Genomic DNA, 19398 nt, shown 5'->3' on the forward strand with positions numbered 1-19398 from the left:
TTCTTTTGACCACTACTTACCGTTGTCGCCACCTATCAGCAAACGGTGGAAGCAAAGTTGCACACCTTGTATCTTGGGTGAAGTCAACGTGGTTTTAACTGTGATCTCTTTCCAAGAAATGGATGACCTCTGCGCGGAGTTTTTGTGTCTCTTTCAACCAGATTTGGGGAGTACTTCAGACTTTCAGGTGCACATCAACTTTGGCCAGATGCCACGCCTCGTTTTCACCATGCCAGACTGATTTCAGTAGCCTTGCGAGCTCCTGTCAAGCAGGAACTTTATTGTCTGTAGGCAGCTGGCATTGTCGAACCTGTCAAATCTAGTGCATGGGCCATGCCCCTAGTCATCATCTGGAAGCTGAATGGGTCTCTTCGCTAGTGTGTGGTTTCAAGACAACCATCAATGTTCGGTAGCAGGTAGAAACCTATCCTATTCCCTGACAAGATGATCTCACCAATCTAGCTGCAAGGGTAAGGGGGGGGGGGGCACTGATTATTTTTTTCCAAGCTTGACCTCGCTGATGCGTACCTCCAGCTTCCCTCAGATGAGGCATCTCTGAACATTATCATCCTTAACATGTTGATTAGGTTGCATAAGTACAAGTGAATCACCTTTGGCAATTACTCAGCCCCCGAAATATTCCAGCAATTTCTGGAACAGTTGATACAGCATATTACAACTTGTGTGAATTACTTGGATGACCTCTTACTGTCACAGGATCCTCCAGCCAGGAGCATTTGAAAAACCTCCACACCCTGTTCACGGCCCTGTGGAATGCAGTCTTGTGATGTCATTTAAAGAAGTGCAGATCTTTTCAGCCAGGAGTGGAGTACTTGGGGCACTGGCTCTCTAAAAAGGGAATCCAGCCCAACAATCAGAATATAGCTGCCCTCACTTCTTCACCTTGTCTGACGATCTTACGTGTGGGCCAGGTCAACTATTATGCTAAATCCTTACTCCAGGTGACCCACATTGTGAAACCTCTCAATCTGTGTAAAGAGGGGGTCCCATACACCTGGACCCCTGTCTGCGATCAGGCTTTTCTCAATTTGAAAACAAAGCTGCTATCTGCACCCTACCTCATGTCTTTTCTCCCGGCCTCCCACTGGTTCTGGCCACTGATGCGTCTGCCTATGGTATCGAAGCAGCCTTGGCACACAGGAATAGAAGTGGCTCTGAACAGCCTATTGCATATACACTCAACACCCTGACCCCAGCACAGCACAACTATTCACAGATCAAAGAGGCAGCCTTGGCAACAGTGTTTACAGCAGAGAAATTTCACATGTACCTTTTTGGGACACAGTTCTCTCTAATTACGGATCACAAGCTGTTGGTTGCGTTATTCAGAATGAACAGCGCAATGCCTTCAGCACTGGGTGTTGTTCCTCAGTGCCTACAATTACTATCTGGTACAAGTCAACAGCCCAGCATTCTAACACTGATGCATTGGCCCATCTACCAACTGGCTTAGACCCAGATTTCGAACCATAGGAGATCCTTTGCTTCTACATCGACACTGAATGTCAACACCTATTGGACTGTGGCCACGTGTTTTGACGCTGCAGCAACAGGTTCTTCACTACATAATACATGGCTGGCCCCCGTATCTCATTTGACCAAAGACTCCACCCTTGGGAACAGCTTTCCCCGTCTCTCAGCTGCAGATAGTGTCATCCTTTTGGATACTGAGACGTACGCACATCAAGTGGTTATTCCGGTGGAATTGCATCGTGGGGTATTCAGTTTTCTCCATAACGGTCATTGAGGCATGTCCCACATGAAAAAGCTGGCATGCCACCATGTGTACTGGCCCAGGGTCAATGGCAACATCGAAAAGAAGGTTCATAGTTGCGTAACATGTGCCCTCCACCAGGCAGTGCCCCCTCAATCCTTAGCCCCCTGGCATACTCCTCACCTCCCTTGGGACTGCATCCATGTTGATTTTGCAGCCCCATTCTTTGGTTCTATGTGGCTGGTAATTGTGGATGCTTATTCGAAGTACCTCTATTTCGTACACATGGCATCCACCACAACCAGGGTCGCCCTTACTGCCTTAGCCCAAGTTATGGCCACTGAAGAGTTGCCTCACACACTGGTCGCTGACAATGGCCCACAATTCACGGCCTCTGCCTTTGAGAACTCCTGTGCCACCGATGGTATCAAAGACACCTGTAGCCCTCTGTTCCACCCTTGCTTGAATGGTGAAGCTGAACGTCTGGTTCAGATTTATAAGCAGCGGATGAACAAGACTATCGAATCCTCTGCCATTATGGTGGCCCATACTTTGTTTCTGAGCACTTATTGCACCACACAAATTAACAATCATAGCTCTGCAGAACTACTCCATGGTTGCCAGTCTCGGACTTTGCTCCATCTGCTAACACCACTGTCATCGGTACCTCGCTCAGGTCCCTCTGGATGTTACACCCCTGGCATGGTAGTGTGGGCACACTCCCACGGGAGTGCTGAGGCTTAGACACCAGCAATGGTAGTGTCCACCCACGGGACACTGCTGACAACACTTCCGCCTTAAAGCCTTCAGCTGACACTACTGCACCTTCACACATACCTTCGTTTCACCTTCCACTGCACCGTCTGTGGCTTTTCTGCGTGTATGTACCAGTTTTGTGACTAAGGAATCTGGTACTGGGCAATGCAGAAGTTGAATGCCCACCGGAACAAATGGATCTCAATGGGCGATAGAGGGCAGAGTCACCGCAGCACTGCACTCGCCTAGTGAGTGGGCCAAAGTCTTGTCAAGTGAATCTGCCAACCCATAGTAACCCTTGTGGAGGCATAAACATCACCGCACATTGACCACTCAGTCAGTCATGCACTTCACCTGGAGGCATTCATTACTATCCCCATCATACTACTGACTACTCACCGATGACTTCGCTTTGATATTGGTTTTCCTCTCTGGTCTCAATTTGATTGTGGCTCATACTTTATCTGTAGACAGCATTGTGTTGAAAGTTCTTGCTCTTCTGCATTGGGCCCATCGCTCATCTGCGCTGCTGCTCGACTGCAGCATGTGTTTGTGTCCGAACTGCAGGTGATCTTCCCTCCTTTCATCATCATCATTTCTCACCTGTTCTCTGATATGTGCGCCAGTATCCAGAGACTCACATACACAGCATAATCCTTGTGGTTCAAATTACAGTGGTGGAGGCTTTGTCAGCAGGTATGATTAGAAGGTCAGCATATTTCTCAGGTGGCGTGTTGCAATTTTTCCTGCAGATGCCAGGCTGATTACCATGTTGAGGGATTTGGTGAATGATGGTGCTGTAAGGTTTAATAGGGTTGCCACAAGTTCCCCAAGTGATGTTCCCTGATATTTCCCTGATTTTGAGGCAAGTTTTAGTATTTTCCCCCGACAAATTTTGAGATCTATGGGGTAAGTAAAGACATAAGTTCACAAAAAAATGTAGGGACTTTTGTACTTCTAAATGTGTGAGCAAAAATCTTAAGCACTAACATCAACATCTTTTGCAATGAACTGTTTTTATATGGAGCAAGCAAGCCAAATGGTATATGTATTTCATTAAGACTAATGATGTTATTTTATTTCAATAAAACGAAACACATTTGGTGACTAAAATACTCATTTCGTTGGCGTTGCAAGACACATTTAAAATACCTTCACTGATTTCAGAAATAACCTGAGAAAAAAGTAGTCCTCTTGAAAGAAGTGCATAAGGCAGGGAAGAGTTGCGTAAACGAACACTGTAGGTGACTGCCAATAAAATTTTCATTCTACTATGTTCGTTATTGTCGGTTATTACCCACTGTGTTATGTCTTATTTTACAGGTATTGCATGGTTTTTCTTTCAAGAAGTATGTGAGTACATAGCGTACCAACTGCCAGTGAAAATTTTCTTCTTCTAATTGTCCATACTTTCTAATATATAAACTACTTTCAAAGTGTCAGAACATACTAGAATAAATAAAATGTCTATAAAATGCCGCACTGTACAACATACTTGTGGTTGGACAGTCGCAATTCCTGAAATCCATCGTCCGTGCCCTCTGGCGTGCTGAAGAACACCCCAGTCCTAGGTCCATGGATAAACCACCCAAATCCGCCACATTATGTCACACAAAAACAGACCCAGCCTGCAGGCAGATCAGTGAGACTAGATCCGATCGGCAGGGCCTGCACATTAGTGGGAAACTATGGGCTTCAGATCAGCAGGCCTGATCCGTTAGAGATACCCACAAAAATTGCCCACGGTTTTGGCCTGTCATGGAAATCCACTGTTCTGGTCAGCTATTCACGAGTCACAGACAGCATGTTGATGAAATGAGACCATGGTGATCAATCCATGCAACACATAACTTGTGAAAATACTCAGAGAATCGATAATAATGAGGACAGGTACCAACTCACCGTAAAGATGTTAGCTGAGCCCCACATAGGCACAGAGAAAAGACAATCACACTCTCAAAACTAAATTTTCGACCACGACCTCTGTCCAAGAATGAGAGCACACACACATTCACAGAATCACGCGGACACAACTCACGGACACATGACCACCATCTCTGGCTGCTGTGTCAACAGTCTCCTCATACCTCCCTGCCTCTTGTCGGTGGCTGTTAGGATACTGGCAGGAAGTGGTAGTAGCACTGACTGCAAGCTGATGGGAATGGTAGGAAGGGGAGAAGCAATAGGAATGAGGGAGTAGGGAAGTGGCAAACATACTGTGCTGCGCCCAGTTAGTGACGATGCACGGACATGTCAGTGAACAAACCACAAACCATTACATCTACTGAGACAAAAACAAGATTTTCCAGTATTTTATTTTTTTCTGAATTTCTCCGATATTCCCCTGATTTTCCTTGACACAATTGAAATTCCCTGATTTCCAGAACTTGTGGCAACCCTGTTTAAGTTTAGTAACTTTTGGAAACTTTGCAGGTGATGATTCAGTGAGAATGGTGTTTGTCACAGCTGTAAGAGTAACTTTAGTACCCCAGAGTTCAATATTGGCTTTGAGTTGAGTCCGAATGGTATGGCTGGTGGTGAATAGTGATTCTATTGTAGGGACTGGGAAGATAGGAAGTCTTTAAGGAGCCCATCATGACTGAACTTAGGAGTGGGGCAAAAGGTGAGGCCTTTGGAAAGCAATGATACTTCTGTGGGCAAAGGCTTTTGGAGGGCAGGCTCATAATTGTATTTTGGTTTTGTTTAACCTCTGGGTCCCATTGCATGGTGTGAAGAAATTAATGAGGGTGTAAAAATATGTTACGGTTGCAAGGAGGGTTTGGCAGTTACAAAGGGATGTGGTGAAGGTACAATGGAGGCTCTTATGGTGATGGTGGATAGTGGTAGTCCACGGCTAGAAATGAGATGAATAGATTGTACAGTTTTCTGAGGTGTTGTTTTGAAGGGCTATATTGGTGAGGGCTATGGACTGATTGAGTTTGAACAGATAGAGAACACTGTGGAAGGGTGAACTGCAGCTGGATATTAGTAATTTGATGATAAGGCCATTTGGGGGGATTCCTCGAGCTCAGTTACAACACAAGAACAATTCATGGGACTGGGTGGTGACTAAGGATTGAGAAACTTCTCTATATTGTGACTTACAAAGAAGGAGCAGGATCAAAAGTGGAGGGCAAGAAATGTGTAATAATACCTTAAAAACTCATTAATACTGTATTATTAAATATTGTACAAAAAGGATTAAACCAGATAAAATATAGTAAAAAAACTAAGATGAAAACAAAATTAGATAAAAGTCATGGAAAGCCACCTACCATTCTCTACATACCCACTGACTGACTGGCTGGCTCAACCAACATATGCAATAGCCTTGTCTAACCCTATTATACCCCTGCTCCCACACCCTTGCCCAAAGACTCAACAAATATATGTAAAATATCTAGAAGCAAGACCTCTTTCCTATACATTCTGCCATCACCACTGGACCATTCACATTTGCTTGACTTCAAACAAAGAGTGCTTCACAATCTGAGTCATCTGGATTCTCTCCATCAACACCAGCTTTTCTGAACTGGACATTTGGGAACTCTCTGTGCAACATGTCTATTGTTCCTGTAATTTCTTTGGCCTCAATCATCGCTAATCCCTGACATCCGTTTGCCTCTATCCCCTTCCCTGCTTCCATTTCAGTCCCCCCCCCCCCCCCCAAAAAAAAAAAAATCCCAAGCAGACCTGCATAGCCATAGTCCTTACTCATTCTCTGCTGCTCCCCTCTCACCCCCCCCCCCCCCCCAACTCCAGATGCTGCACTTGGCAACCCCACATCCCTGCATACTCCTTCAGGTACTACCATGCTATCCCTACCAGACACCTTTTCTGTACCATCACTACCCACCCCAGCTGTGATCATTGCTCCCCACAGTCACACCTCAGTCCCTGGAGGCAACAGTGACTCTCTCTCTCTCTCTCTCTCTCTCTCTCTCTCTCTCTCTCTCTCTCTCTCTCTGTGTGTGTGTGTGTGTGTGTGTGTGTGTGTGTGTGTGTGTATTTTACTTTTACTTGATGGAAAATCCAGTGCTACTCAGCATCCAGCGGAGATGCTGAGTTCCAGACAGGCACAACAAAAAGACTGTCATAATATAAGCTTTCAGCCAACAAGGCCTTTGTCGAAAATAGACCACTAAGAGTACAGCTGCTGGCCCAGTTGAAGTGGACACACACACACACACACACACACACACACACACACACACACACACACAAGCGCGCGCACGCACGGAAATGCAACTCACGTACATGACTGCAGTCTCTGGCAGTTGAAGCCACACTGTGAGCAGCGGCAGCAGTGCATGGTGGGAGAGGCAAATGGGTGGGGGTAAGGAGGAGGCTGGGACAGAGAGGGGGAGGGATAGCAGGGTAGGGGTGGGGAACAGTGAAGTGCTGCTGGGAAGCCTACAAGGACTACAAGGACTAGGTGGAGAGAGGGTAGGGCAGCTAGGTGCAGTCGGGTGGGGGGTGGGGGGGTGGGGGGGGGGGGGGAGTGGAAAAGGAGAAAAGTAGAAAGACAGAGTGCATTGGAGGAATAGAGAGCTGTGTAATGCTGGAATGGGAACAGGGAAGGGGCATTACTTACAAACAAATCGTACAGCTATGAGCACCCACATGGCACCATCCTATACCAACCATGAGTCTTCTAAAGGAGGGGGGGGGGGGGGGCACCCTATCCACATTCCTCCAGAATCTCAACAGCTTCTTCCTCATTTGCTTCACCTGGTCCTACTCAACCCAGCAACCCACCTTCCTAGATGTTGACCGCACCTCAAAGATGGCTACATCAATACCTCTGTCCATATCAAACCTACTAACCATTAGCAATACATCCACTTTGACTGGTGCCACCTGTTCCATACCAGGAAGTCCCTTCCACACGTCTAGCCACCCGTAGTTGTCTCATCTGCAGTGAGGAGTGGTCCTTTTCAAAATATACCAAGGGTCTCACTGAGGCCTTTACAGACCGCAGTTATGCTCCCAGCCTTCTACAAAAACAAATCTCCTGTGCCTTATCTTTCCAATCTCCCAAGGCCTCCCAAAGTCTCACTGTCCAGCCACACAGGAGCACTCCCCTCATGAATCAGTACCACTCAGGACGTGAGCAACTGAATTACCAGGGTGTACACATGGACAAGGGAAAAAAAATTCCTGGATTTTTCCCACATGTTCTGGTTAACAATATACTTTTTCCCCGGCGAAAATACACTTTTTCTGTGTTAAGTGACAGAATACTTTCTCTTGGTACCATAAAACTTATCGACCCTTTGAATGGTTAAGATTTTATACACCGGCGTAGAACTTTCCTGCACTTTAAAAAATGAAAACACCCACCCACCCACCCAAAAAAATAAAAATAAATAAATAAATAAAAATAAAATAAATAAATAAATTTTAAAAAATGCATTTTTGGAAAGATCTTTGATGCACAGCAGCACGTATGCTGCATATTTTTGTATGACGAAGGTATACATCTGAATTCCACCAAACGCAGCACATTACTTTCCGAAGCACTGAAATCAACATTGCAATGCGCTTTAGTAAGCCAATCATAGCTGATGCCATGTGATCTTGCCAGCCGATGATAGCAGATATTCAGAGCATAGAACAATAGAACACTGTGATGTAGTCAGCCAGTAACAAATGGCTCTGAGCACTATGGGACTTAACATCTATGGTCATCAGTCCCCTAGAACTTAGAACTACTTAAACCTAACTAACCTAAGGACAGCACACAACACCCAGTCATCACAAGGCAGAGAAAATCCCTGACCTTGCCGGGAATCGAACCCGGGAATACGGGCGTGGGAAGCGAGAACGCTACCACATGACCTCAGCCAATAACAACCAGCATCACTGTTCAGTAGCGCGAACACATAAATAGGAAAAGTTAATGGTTTAAATTAATCTACATTGTGTAACTACAAGAAAAACTAAGCTTTCAGATTGGTCTTTTTTGCACGTGTTACACTTTAATGTATGTAATACAAATGTACCAGCAAAATTTTCAATAATACATAAATGTCTGGGCTTGAAATTCTTCTAAGTGGTTGGCCCTCAGTGTGTTAAACTTTAAATGAGAATAAAACACCCTGTGATTTAAGAAATTCAAAGCACATTCACACAAAACATCATTCAACTTGCGTAAAATGAAATTTACTTTGAAAGTAATGCTTTTTAACCACCATTCGCAATATTTACCAGCAACCTGTTACAATTCGTTTCAGCAATTGTCAGACAGCAACAGAAAATGACGTTACTGAGCGTGTGCAGCTACGATGATGTTACTGAGCGTGTGCAGCTACGATGACATAGGAAGGGCCCAAGTTCACACCTATATAGGTTTAAGGGATCTTACATTACATCATAAATGAAACAGAACATCAGAGGGTACTCCAAGAGCATTAGAATTTCGCAAACCAGACTAAAATTCGTAATTCGGTTGAAAGTGCACATTCATATGCCCACATTAACAAAGAAGCAGGTCTCAACCTGATATTAAGCTTATCAGTGTGGTTTTCGGGCTGCAAATTTTCTTGGAGTACCAGTACTGTATTATCTCATGTTTAGTTCTTCATTATGGCATAACACCATACGTGCCAGGAGATAAAAAATGGCACTTGTAATTCAGCAAACAGTTGATGCTAGCCAATACTGTGAAATGAAAAACTCCATTTCAAATAAATTAACTGCCTTTGCAGAAAAGATTAATAAAAGCAAATTTTCTTTAGCAAATCGACAAAAATAACATCAGTGTTGTGCAAGGCAATTAATACTTGGCTGCCAAAAATCTGGAAACAAAATAAAACCAGGAAACTAAAACTAACAACATATTTTAGACTTCCATAAGTATGTGAATGTATATTATTTCACTTGCTAGCTCCCACAGAAATCCTTTTTGTTTTCATTTGATGTGAGTTGTAAATGAAGAAGACACAAAGAAGTTACTAAACCTTAACATGGGTCACGTGTAGATTACCACCCTCTCCACTGCAACTTCGACTGCTCTGCGCATGCGTGACTCTGCCAGCTTGGGAACGCCAGAAGAATTTTTCCGAGTAGTGTCTGGCTGCTTGTTGCTTTTGCTGATACAGCTAAGTGCCGTACTTCAAGTAGCCATAAGTGGGAGAAGGTACTGTTCATACGTGACTCAACTGCACATGCACACCAGCCCACTGGCTACTGCTCAAACGAACCCACAGTAAACCGTTGTAATGTCACGGTCATCGGAAGCAGTTTGTTGTTACGAAGTATTGCGTAGTCTTCGTCCTAAAGCCTTTGACACATTTTGGTGTTGGCAGATACCTGTGTGTGCACCGTGTTTTGTTGTTGGAAATGGCACATTTCCTTTGAAACTTAAGTTTACTTTGGTTTTCTTTCCCTCGTTTAAGATTTATTGCTGCAGAATTATTCCACAGTAGCTGGCTAAAATAAAATTCTTTGTTAGATTATCAGTTCTTACCAGTCAAAACCACAAAAATTTATCTGAGAACTGAAACAATGAAAATTCCTGGAATTCTAAAAAATTCCAGGATTTTTTCCGGTTTTCACCAAGACGAAAAAATTCCCCAGGTTTTTCCGGGATTTCCCAGGGCATATATACCCTGATTACATTCTCTGCCAAGGTTTTGACTACCTCTCGGTGTCCCTGAAATGATAAATGTCCTACCCACTATCCCTCCCACAGTGGTATTCGCTGTCCATCGAACCTACACAGTGTACTCGTCCATCCCTACATAACCCCTGATTCCATGTCTCACACATGCTCCCACCAACACCTACTCCAGTCCAGTCACAAACATCACCTATCCCATCAAAGGCAGGGCCACCTGTGAAAGCAGTCAGGTGACATACAAGCTGAGCTGCAACCACTGTGCTGCATTTTATGGGGCATGACAACCAACAATCTGTCTGTCCGCATGAATGGCCACCAACAAACTGGCCAAGGAACAATTGGATCACCCTGCTGCTGAGCACAACTCCCAACACAACATTCTTCATTTCAATGACTGCTTCACAGCCTTTGTCATATGGATCGTTCCCACCAACACCAACTTTCCTGAAATGCGCAGGTGGAAACTCTCCCTGCAATATATCCTACGTTCCCATAACCCTCCTGGCCTCAACCTTTGTTAGTCATTGTGCTCATCAATCCAGCCCCTTCCCTGTTCCCATTCCAGCACTATACAGTTCTCTATTTCACCAACGCACCCAGTCTTTTTACTTCTCTCCTTTTCCACTATTCCCCCCCTCCCCCCTCCATCTCTCCCTTGACTTCCATCTAACCTCCCGACTGCACCTAGCTGTCCTACCCTCTCTCCACCTCATCCCCGTGGGCTCCCCAGCAGCAATTCACTGTCCCCCTACCCCGCTATCTGCCCCCCTCCCTACCCCAGCTTACCCCCATCCATTTACCTCTCCCATCATGCACTGCTGCCACTGTTTGCAGAATGGCTTCAGCTGGCAGACTGCAGTCATGAGTGTGTGTGTGTGTGTGTGTGTGTGTGTGTGTGTGTGTGTGTGTGTGTGTGGTTTATTTTCGACAAAGGCCTTGTTGGCCAAAAGCTTATATTGTGACAGTCGTTTCGTTGTGCCTAACTGTGACTCAACATCTCCGCTATATGCTGAGTAGCAACTATCCTTTTCATAATATTGTTACTTTACTTGTTGGAATATAAATGAGATAGAGTTTTAAAATAACACAGTTAACTAATTTTACAATTGTATTCCAAAACGCGTACAGAATAATGTCTGTTGGATTAATATAAACACAAATCACCATAATCTTCCTTTTAGTTGCCGGTACACGAAATTAAAATTATTACTTTCCACAATCAACATTATACTCATTTTTAACTAATCAGGCAATATTACATTAGTTATAATGTAACTAAAATGTTGTTAACAATATGTAATGTGCTGACATGGCAATGAAAATTATGTCTGTATTTTATCTCTTGTATTTTGTGTGATATTTTATTTATAAATATTCTGAGGGTAGTGTTCCTCCTACAGTCAATGATTGTATTAGTTTTGCAGGACCACCACAACCAAAATGATTCATGGTGGAAGATTTGCGATGAGATGTAGACCTATTAGTCCTTGGTATATCAGTATGCTCCCCACATTTCTTTATTTGTTAAGCCGTCAGTACACTTTTTGAATAAAAAATATAGTGTGTCATATATGCTGCCCTACAAAGATTACTTTATCTGAAATACACTGTACTGGACAATTATTTGATACTGTTTTATTTAGAAACCTTTGTTACCTAAATCTGGATATGAGACTATCTTCAATCTTCGTTGAAAAATTTGAAGGTAAAGTCCGCGCACCAGTCAGTCTTTTAACAAGAAATTCTTTCCAGTCTTTATATTTGTCTTGAATTGCTGCAAGAAAGATAAACTTCATCAATATTTTAACAACCAGTTCAATTGACCATCCAAACTTTGGTTGCTATTTGCTTACTTCATACTTACCTCTAAGATCATGAACCAGTCAACAGGCATTTCTAAGAGAATGAATAATTAAATACAGATGAGTGAATGAAAATTTTGCTGCATAAATTAATCCAAATACTCCATCACATGAACAGAGGGGAACATATACTATTGGATAACAGATCAAATGCAACTCTATTTACAGTTATCAGTTTTGCAGACTTTGAAATTACTTTTAAATTATAACATACAGCAGGATATTTTATTATTTACATGTTCCGCAATACTGTCCACTATGTGGTACAGTACGAAGAACACCACTTCCCTACACTCATTCTGCTTCTAAATTCTTATTATTTTAGCGTCCCTAAAGTAATGAGAAAACATTATCACAACAGGTCCTACACTTACCAAGTCAATAAAAGTTTAACACAAAAAATTTCAGATGAGAAAATTAAATACGAAAGAATCCGTCCATGCTACCATGAACTGTTTAAGAATCACGAACCTAGCTTATGTAAGGCTTGTGAAGAACTTGTAAGTTCAGTAGCTTTCCTTGGTAGCACACTTTGTCCAGATAGCGACAATCATACTACATTCTTGTTTCTCAGGTAGTATAAGGATTTAGAGACCAAACTAGATGTCATCACTCTCTCATTACACTCATCTGAAACAAGAGGGAGAGGGAGTGATGGAAAAGAGGAAGGTGGTTGAGAGGGCAAAGGTGGTTGAGAGGGCAAAGGTGGTTGAGAGGGCAAAGGTGGTTGAGAGGGCAAAGGTGGTTGAGAGAAGAGGTGAAACTTGGAGGCGGCGAGGGGGGGGGAGGCAGCGAGGCATTGGGGGGGGGGTGTTTGGCGGCGAGGGGGAGGGGTCAGCGAGGGGGGGGTCGGCGAAGGGTGGGGGGGTCGGCGAGGGGTGGGGCAGCGGCAAGGGGTGGGGGGGTCGGCGAGGGGTGGGGCGGCGGCAAGGGGTGGGGCGGCGAGGGGGGGGGGAGGGGAGAGTTTGGAGAAGGAAGAGGAGAGAGAACGAAACACACTACTAAAACACATGACAAGACAGGCATTACATAGAAAAGGATAAATTGAATTAAACTATATTACTATGCACTATACAGTTAATTTATGATAGTTCGCCTGTCATTCATTCCCAACTTTTGTATTCAAAGTGTCCTTTAGCCTGTATTAAGCTGAGGAATGAAATTAAACAAAGCCACTGCTCATTTTATTGTTTATTTATATAGACTGGATCTGTATTGTCCAACATGCCTATCTACGGCAATGGTATAATTCGCTTTTCTGTTCTCATGTAATTTCCATAAATTTTGTATTAATTGACTTTTAGCATGTCCTCATCCTGTTAAAATACCGACTTTCAGCTGGGAAGGAAGAGGATAATCTATACGCCACTAAAAGTCATGTTTAAGGAAAATTTTCCAAAGAATGTACGGAAATTCTTTGAGGGCACAAGAGTAAATTAGACAACAGCTGCAGATAGGCATGTGGCCACATTCTGGTCGAGTATATACAGGGTGTTACAAAAAGGTACGGCCAAATTTTCAGGAAACATTCCTCACACACAAATAAAGAAAAGATGTTATTGGACATGTGTCCGGAAACGCTTAATTTCCATGTTAGAGCTCATTTTAGTTTGTTCTTCCACCTACGCTCAATGGAGCACGTTATCATGATTTCATACGGGATACTCTAGCTGGACTGCTAGAACAAGTGCCTTTACAAGTACGTCACATGTGGTTCATGCACGATGGAGCTCCTGCACATTTCAGTCAAAGTGTTCGTACGCTTCTCAACAACAGATTCGGCGACCGATGGATTGGTAGAGACGGACCAATTCCATGGCCTCCACGCTCTCCTGACCTCAACCCTCTTGACTTTCATTTATGGGGGCATTTGAAAGCTCTTGTCTACGCAACCCCGGTACCAAATGTAGAGACTCTTCGTGCTCGTATTGTGGAAGGCTGTGATACAATACGCCATTCTCCAGGGCTGCATCAGCGCATCAGGGATTCCATGCGACGGAGGGTGGATGCATGTATCCTCGCTAACGGAGGACATTTTGAACATTTCCTGTAACAAAGTGTTTGAAGTCACGCTGGTACGTTCTGTTGCTGTGTGTTTCCATTCCATGATTAATGTGATTTGAAGAGAAGTAATAAAATGAACTCTAACATGGAAAGTAAGCGTTTCCGGACACATGTCCACATAACATATTTTCTTTCTTTGTGTGTGAGAAATGTTTCCTGAAAGTTTGGCCGTACCTTTTTGTAACACCCTGTATACATAGACAATAAAACAAGCAGCCTTGTCTGTAAATACACAAACTATGATTCATCATTAATTTCACTTGTAAGAATGGCTCATTGTTATTTCTCAAGAACCATGATGAGCAGTTAATACAGAACATACATATTTATTTCAGCTACTTTAAACTAAATTTACTTACTCTTTGGTGGAATGAGCGGCTTTCCTCTGGTTGCACACCATCCAACAGGATGCACAGTATTACAACACAAATTTAGCCAGAAATCCTTGCTACCATTTTGTCCGAAGCCCTCATACCTTAGCAATGCTTTGTAACCTTGAAAGAAACAAAACACACATGTAATGTTCTCAGACATTAAAGAATTCACATGTTTGTTGACCTAAACACTGGTAACTTAAAAAACACTACTAACTTTAAAATACAGTAATACTGAAAATGGGTCCCATTACTTCTTGTCAGAAATAACATACTTCATAAAGGCTTTTGTAAGAACAACTGCAAATTATTTTTCTCATAAATTTGTTCATATATATCGAGGTGACAAAAGTCGTGGGATAGTGATATGCACATACACAGAGATGGCGGTAGTATTGCATAAACAAGGGAGAAATGGGCAGTGCACTGGCAGAACTGTTATTTGTTCTCAGGTTATTCATGTCAAGAGATTTCCAAAGTGATTATGGCCACATAACTGAATTAACAGACTCTGAACACGGAATGGTGGTTGGAGCTAGATGCATGGGACATTCCATTTCGGAAATAACTGCAGAATTCAATATTCTGAGATCTGCAGTGTCAAGATTGTGTCGAGAATATCAAATGTTAGGCATTACAGCTCACCATGGACAACGCTGTGGCTGACGGCCATCACTTAACGACCAAGAGCATCGGCATTTGCGCACAGTTGTCAGTACTAACAAACAAACAACACCATGTGAAACAACCACAGAAATCAATGTGGAACATACAACGAACATATCCACTAGGACAGTGTGGTAGAATTTGGTATTAAAGTGCTATGGCAGCAGACAGCTGACATGAGTCAGACATCACCTGCAGCACCTCTTCTGGGCTCGTGACCATATCAGTTGTACCCTAGATGACTGGAAAACCAAGAGCTGACAATAGTAGGGTTCGAGTGTGGTGCAGATCTCATGAAACCATGGACCCAAGCTGTCAACAAGGCACTGTGCACTCTGGTGGTGGCTCCATAATGGTGTGACTAGTGTTTACATGTAATGGACTAGGCCTCTGGTCCAACTGAACTGATAATTGCTGGAAATGTTTATGTCTGGCTGCTTGGAGACCATTTGCTACCATTCATGGACTTCATTTTCCTAAACAATGAGGAATTTTAATGGATAACAATGTGGCACATCACCAGGCCAAAACTGTTTGCGATTGGTTTGAAGTACATTCTGGAAAATTTGAGTGAATGATTTGGCCTCTAACATCGCCCGACATAAATCCCACTGAACATTTGTGGGACATAATTGAAAGTATTTGTATGGAGTGTAGCCATGTATGGAAGTGAAACATGGATGATAAATAGTTTGGACAAGAAGAGAATTGAAGCTTTCGAAATGTGGTGCTACAGAAGAATGCTGAAGATTAGATGGGTAGATCACATAACTAATGAGGAGGTATTGAATAGGATTGGGGTGCTACAGAAGAATGCTGAAGATTACATGAGTAGATCACATAACTAATGAGGAGGTATTGAATAGGACTGGGGAGAAGAGAAGTTTGTGGCACAACTTGACTACAGGAAGGGATCAGTTGTTAGGACATGTTCTGAGGCATCAAGGGATCACCAATTTAGCATTGGAGGGCAGCATGGAGGAATTGAAAGATCAGTTCATGTACAAAATCCTGCACTGGCAACACTTTTGCAAAGCCTACAGAGGCAGCATGGCTCAATATTTTTGCAGGGGACTTCCAACAACTTGTTGAGTCCATACCACATTGACTTGCTGCACTATGCTGGGCAACAGTAGGCCTGACACATTATTAGGAGGTATCCCATGACCTATGTCACCTCAGGGTATGTATTTTGTTTGTTTATTCTAAGAAATCTCTTGAACATCTGGAAAATATTTTTTGGGAAGGGGCGGAGAGGGAGGGGGAGGGCTTTGCTGTGGTGAGAAGACCCCACTAGTGCTCCGAGTGGGGTAGAGAAGTAATGACATGTAAGCTTAAATGACTGCAAGATGGAATGTGTCCTGATATTCACCGGTTTATACACATGCATAAGCCCATGTTCCTCTTTGACTAGTGCTGTGATTATGATATAGACTGTGGGAAAATATTTTTTATTCTTTAATTTTTTTTGTTTTTTATTTTGGTGCAAACTGTCGAGCTTGCCCATCGTCTCGTTCTCTGACACACATTTGAGCGACCATTTCCCATGTGCTATCCGTTTGCTGACTTCTACCCCACCTATGTGCACACCCAAATGGCAGCTTACTAAGGTCGACTGGAGGCTTTACTCGTCCCTGGCGCCTTCAGTGAACATCATTTCCCCAGTTGCGACGACAAGGTAGAATATCTTAAAAATGTTATCCTTACCACTGTAGAATATTCCATTCCTCACACTTCCTCTTTACCATGCCTATGTCAAAACCGTACAACACAAATACAAAGAGAGAAGTTAAAAATGACTACATGTCAATCCCAATTGACGGAAGAGAAGACAACAAGAAACAGGGACATGGAGAAAGGTCTATAATACACCATTGAGAAACTGAGGTCCAGAACTAAAAATTAAATGGCCTTTGCCATATTGCTACGACAGATGAGAAATGAAACATGGTCAACAGCCACACTTTGTTAGCTAAAACAGCTGATTACTCAGATGGAAAACACAAATGGGAACATAAGGGGTTAAAAAAGGGCATTCCATCAGAAAATGGCAAACAGACAACAGTTGATCGCAATGCACACAACGTGGTAAGGGAGCACCACTTCATAAATGGCGGTGGCTAAAACGATAGTGCCCAATATGCATCCTAGTTAAAATGATCTCCTTGTGGCAAGAGGGCAGAGAGGTGGTCATCCAAGCTGCTGGGAGAGGCTTAATAATCCGGAGCTCATTTCCATGAAGGGAGGACCAGTGGTGACGCCAAAATGACACCACCTGCTGGCAGACGGCAACACAGAGATCATTGGAGGGAATGTAAGAACTAGCGGCTGCAGTCTTGGCAGCAGCATCAGCAGCCTTGTTTCCCATCAGGCTAATGTGACTACGTACCCATATAAACATCACAGTGACTCCATCAAGAGTGAGCTAGTGGCAACTTTCCTGGACATGTTGCACTAAGGGATGGACAGTGTTCAGCACACAGGGGCTCTGAAGGGTGCTCAGAGCGTCTGAGCAGATGACGCAATTTAAAAGCCTGTGTCATCTGATGTACTGTGTGGTCTGATACAGGGCGAAGAGCTCTGCTGTAAATACTATGCAGTGTTCTGGAAGCCAATACCGAAAAACCACGGCATCAATGACGAAGGCACACCCAACACCATGGCCAGTCTGAGAACCATCAGTGTACAGAAAGGTACTATCACAAAGTTCCAAGCGAAGGTCGTGGAACTTAATGTGACAGAGTGTGTCTGAAGTAGTGTTCTTAGGAAGCAAAAGAAGGCCAAGGTAAACACAGGCCACCACACGAAGCCAAGGTAATGTTGGGTTCACACCCACCGGGAAAGTGGCAGGTAGCGTGAAGTTGCCCACAAGCAAAAGGTGCTGCAACATCTGTAAGTGAACAGTGTCTGGCTCTGGGGTGGAGGACTGAGATGAAGTGAGATCATGATCTAACTACCTCTCAGTAAAGGCGGCAATGCAGCACTCATGATTCTGAGAAGAGAAGGGTATTGCCCGAGCCTCCTTCACTTGTTTCCGATGGAGGAAGGCGCGGTGATAGAAGCTCGAAATCTCCTCAAAATGGTGGCACAAGGTGTTGGAGATAGCAATAGCATCCATGACGACATCGTCTGCTATTGTCAAGCTGGAAACTGGGAAATGAATATTGGTCCCAGAAAGCCGTCGGAGGTTGGCCCACAAAACGGAAGAGGGAATGGAACTATTAAAAGAACTAGTTAATGAAATCCAGCTGGCTTTGTTGCTGTCCCGAAGAACATGACGACACTGTGCACGCATCTGTTCATAATGAAAACAGTTTGCCATCATAGGATGAAGGTTAAAAACGTGGAGATCACGTCTCCATGTGCGAATTGCATAGCATACGCCTCAGTCCACCAAGGGACTGGGACACGGCATGGTAAAGAGGAAGTGTGAGGAATGGAATATTCTACAGTGGTAAGGATAACATTTTTAAGATATTCTACCTTGTCGTCGCAACTGGGGAAATGATGTTCACTGAAGGCGCCAGGGACGAGTAAAGCCTCCAGTCGACCTTAGTAAGCTGCCATTTGGGTGTGCACATAGGTGGGGTAGAAGTCAGCAAACGGATAGCACATGGGAAATGGTCGCTCAAATGTGTGTCAGAGAACGAGACGATGGGCAAGCTCGACAGTGCAGAAGGATAGATCAAAATGAGAATAGGTGTGCATGACGTCTGAGAGGAACATGGGTGCTCCTGTGTTAAGACAGAGGACGTTAAGTTGACTGAGATGGTCAGGAAAGAGGGCACCTTACAGACAGGTTCTGGGAGAACCCCAAAGGGGATGGTACGCTTTAATGTCACTGACCAGCAGAAATGAGTGAGGTAGATGCCCATTAAGCTGGAGGAAGTCTCCCCTGGTGACAATGAATGACAGAGGGGTGTAAACGGTACAAAGGGAAAAGGTCAAGTGAGGAAAGAAAAGGCGAACTGCGACAGTTTGAAGACAAGTAGTTGGGAAGATGGGTTGACTGTGAACATCATACCCTCTGGGCAGCATGACTCCCCCATGAGATGGAATGCTGACCTTGGCGGTAAGGTCGAAACAGACCACAAAGAAATGCGAGAGCTCAAAGCGGTTGTGAGGATGCAGTTTTGTTTCCTGAAGGCAGAGAACAAGTGGACGGTGCGAATCTAAGAGCAGCTGTAAATCCTCTTTGTTGGATATAAGGCCACGAATGTTCCACTGGAGGAGAGCAATGACAAGGAAAAAATGAAGGGGTGTCCCATCGGCAGCAGCCGAGTGCCAGCCTTCAAAGACTTGCTGCTAGGGGGCAGA

At 43.9% G+C, this 19398-nt stretch overlaps 1 protein-coding gene across 4 annotated transcripts in view; it reads right to left on the reverse strand.

The window, feature by feature from the left end:
- The window catches only part of LOC126091908 (polycomb protein Sfmbt-like), a 330279-nt gene that overhangs the window by 93969 nt on the left and 216912 nt on the right, over nucleotides 1-19398 (reverse strand). For all 4 annotated transcript variants that reach the window (XM_049907216.1, XM_049907218.1, XM_049907217.1 and 1 more), the window contains 2 exons: nucleotides 14401-14535; nucleotides 11772-11889 (listed from right to left, as the gene is read on the reverse strand). In XM_049907216.1, coding sequence (XP_049763173.1) covers nucleotides 11772-11889; nucleotides 14401-14535 — 253 coding nt within the window. The remainder of the gene's footprint in view (nucleotides 1-11771; nucleotides 11890-14400; nucleotides 14536-19398) is intronic.

The sequence above is a fragment of the Schistocerca cancellata genome, chromosome 7 (assembly GCF_023864275.1).
Source record: "Schistocerca cancellata isolate TAMUIC-IGC-003103 chromosome 7, iqSchCanc2.1, whole genome shotgun sequence".
Classification (NCBI taxonomy): Eukaryota; Metazoa; Arthropoda; class Insecta; order Orthoptera; family Acrididae; genus Schistocerca; species Schistocerca cancellata.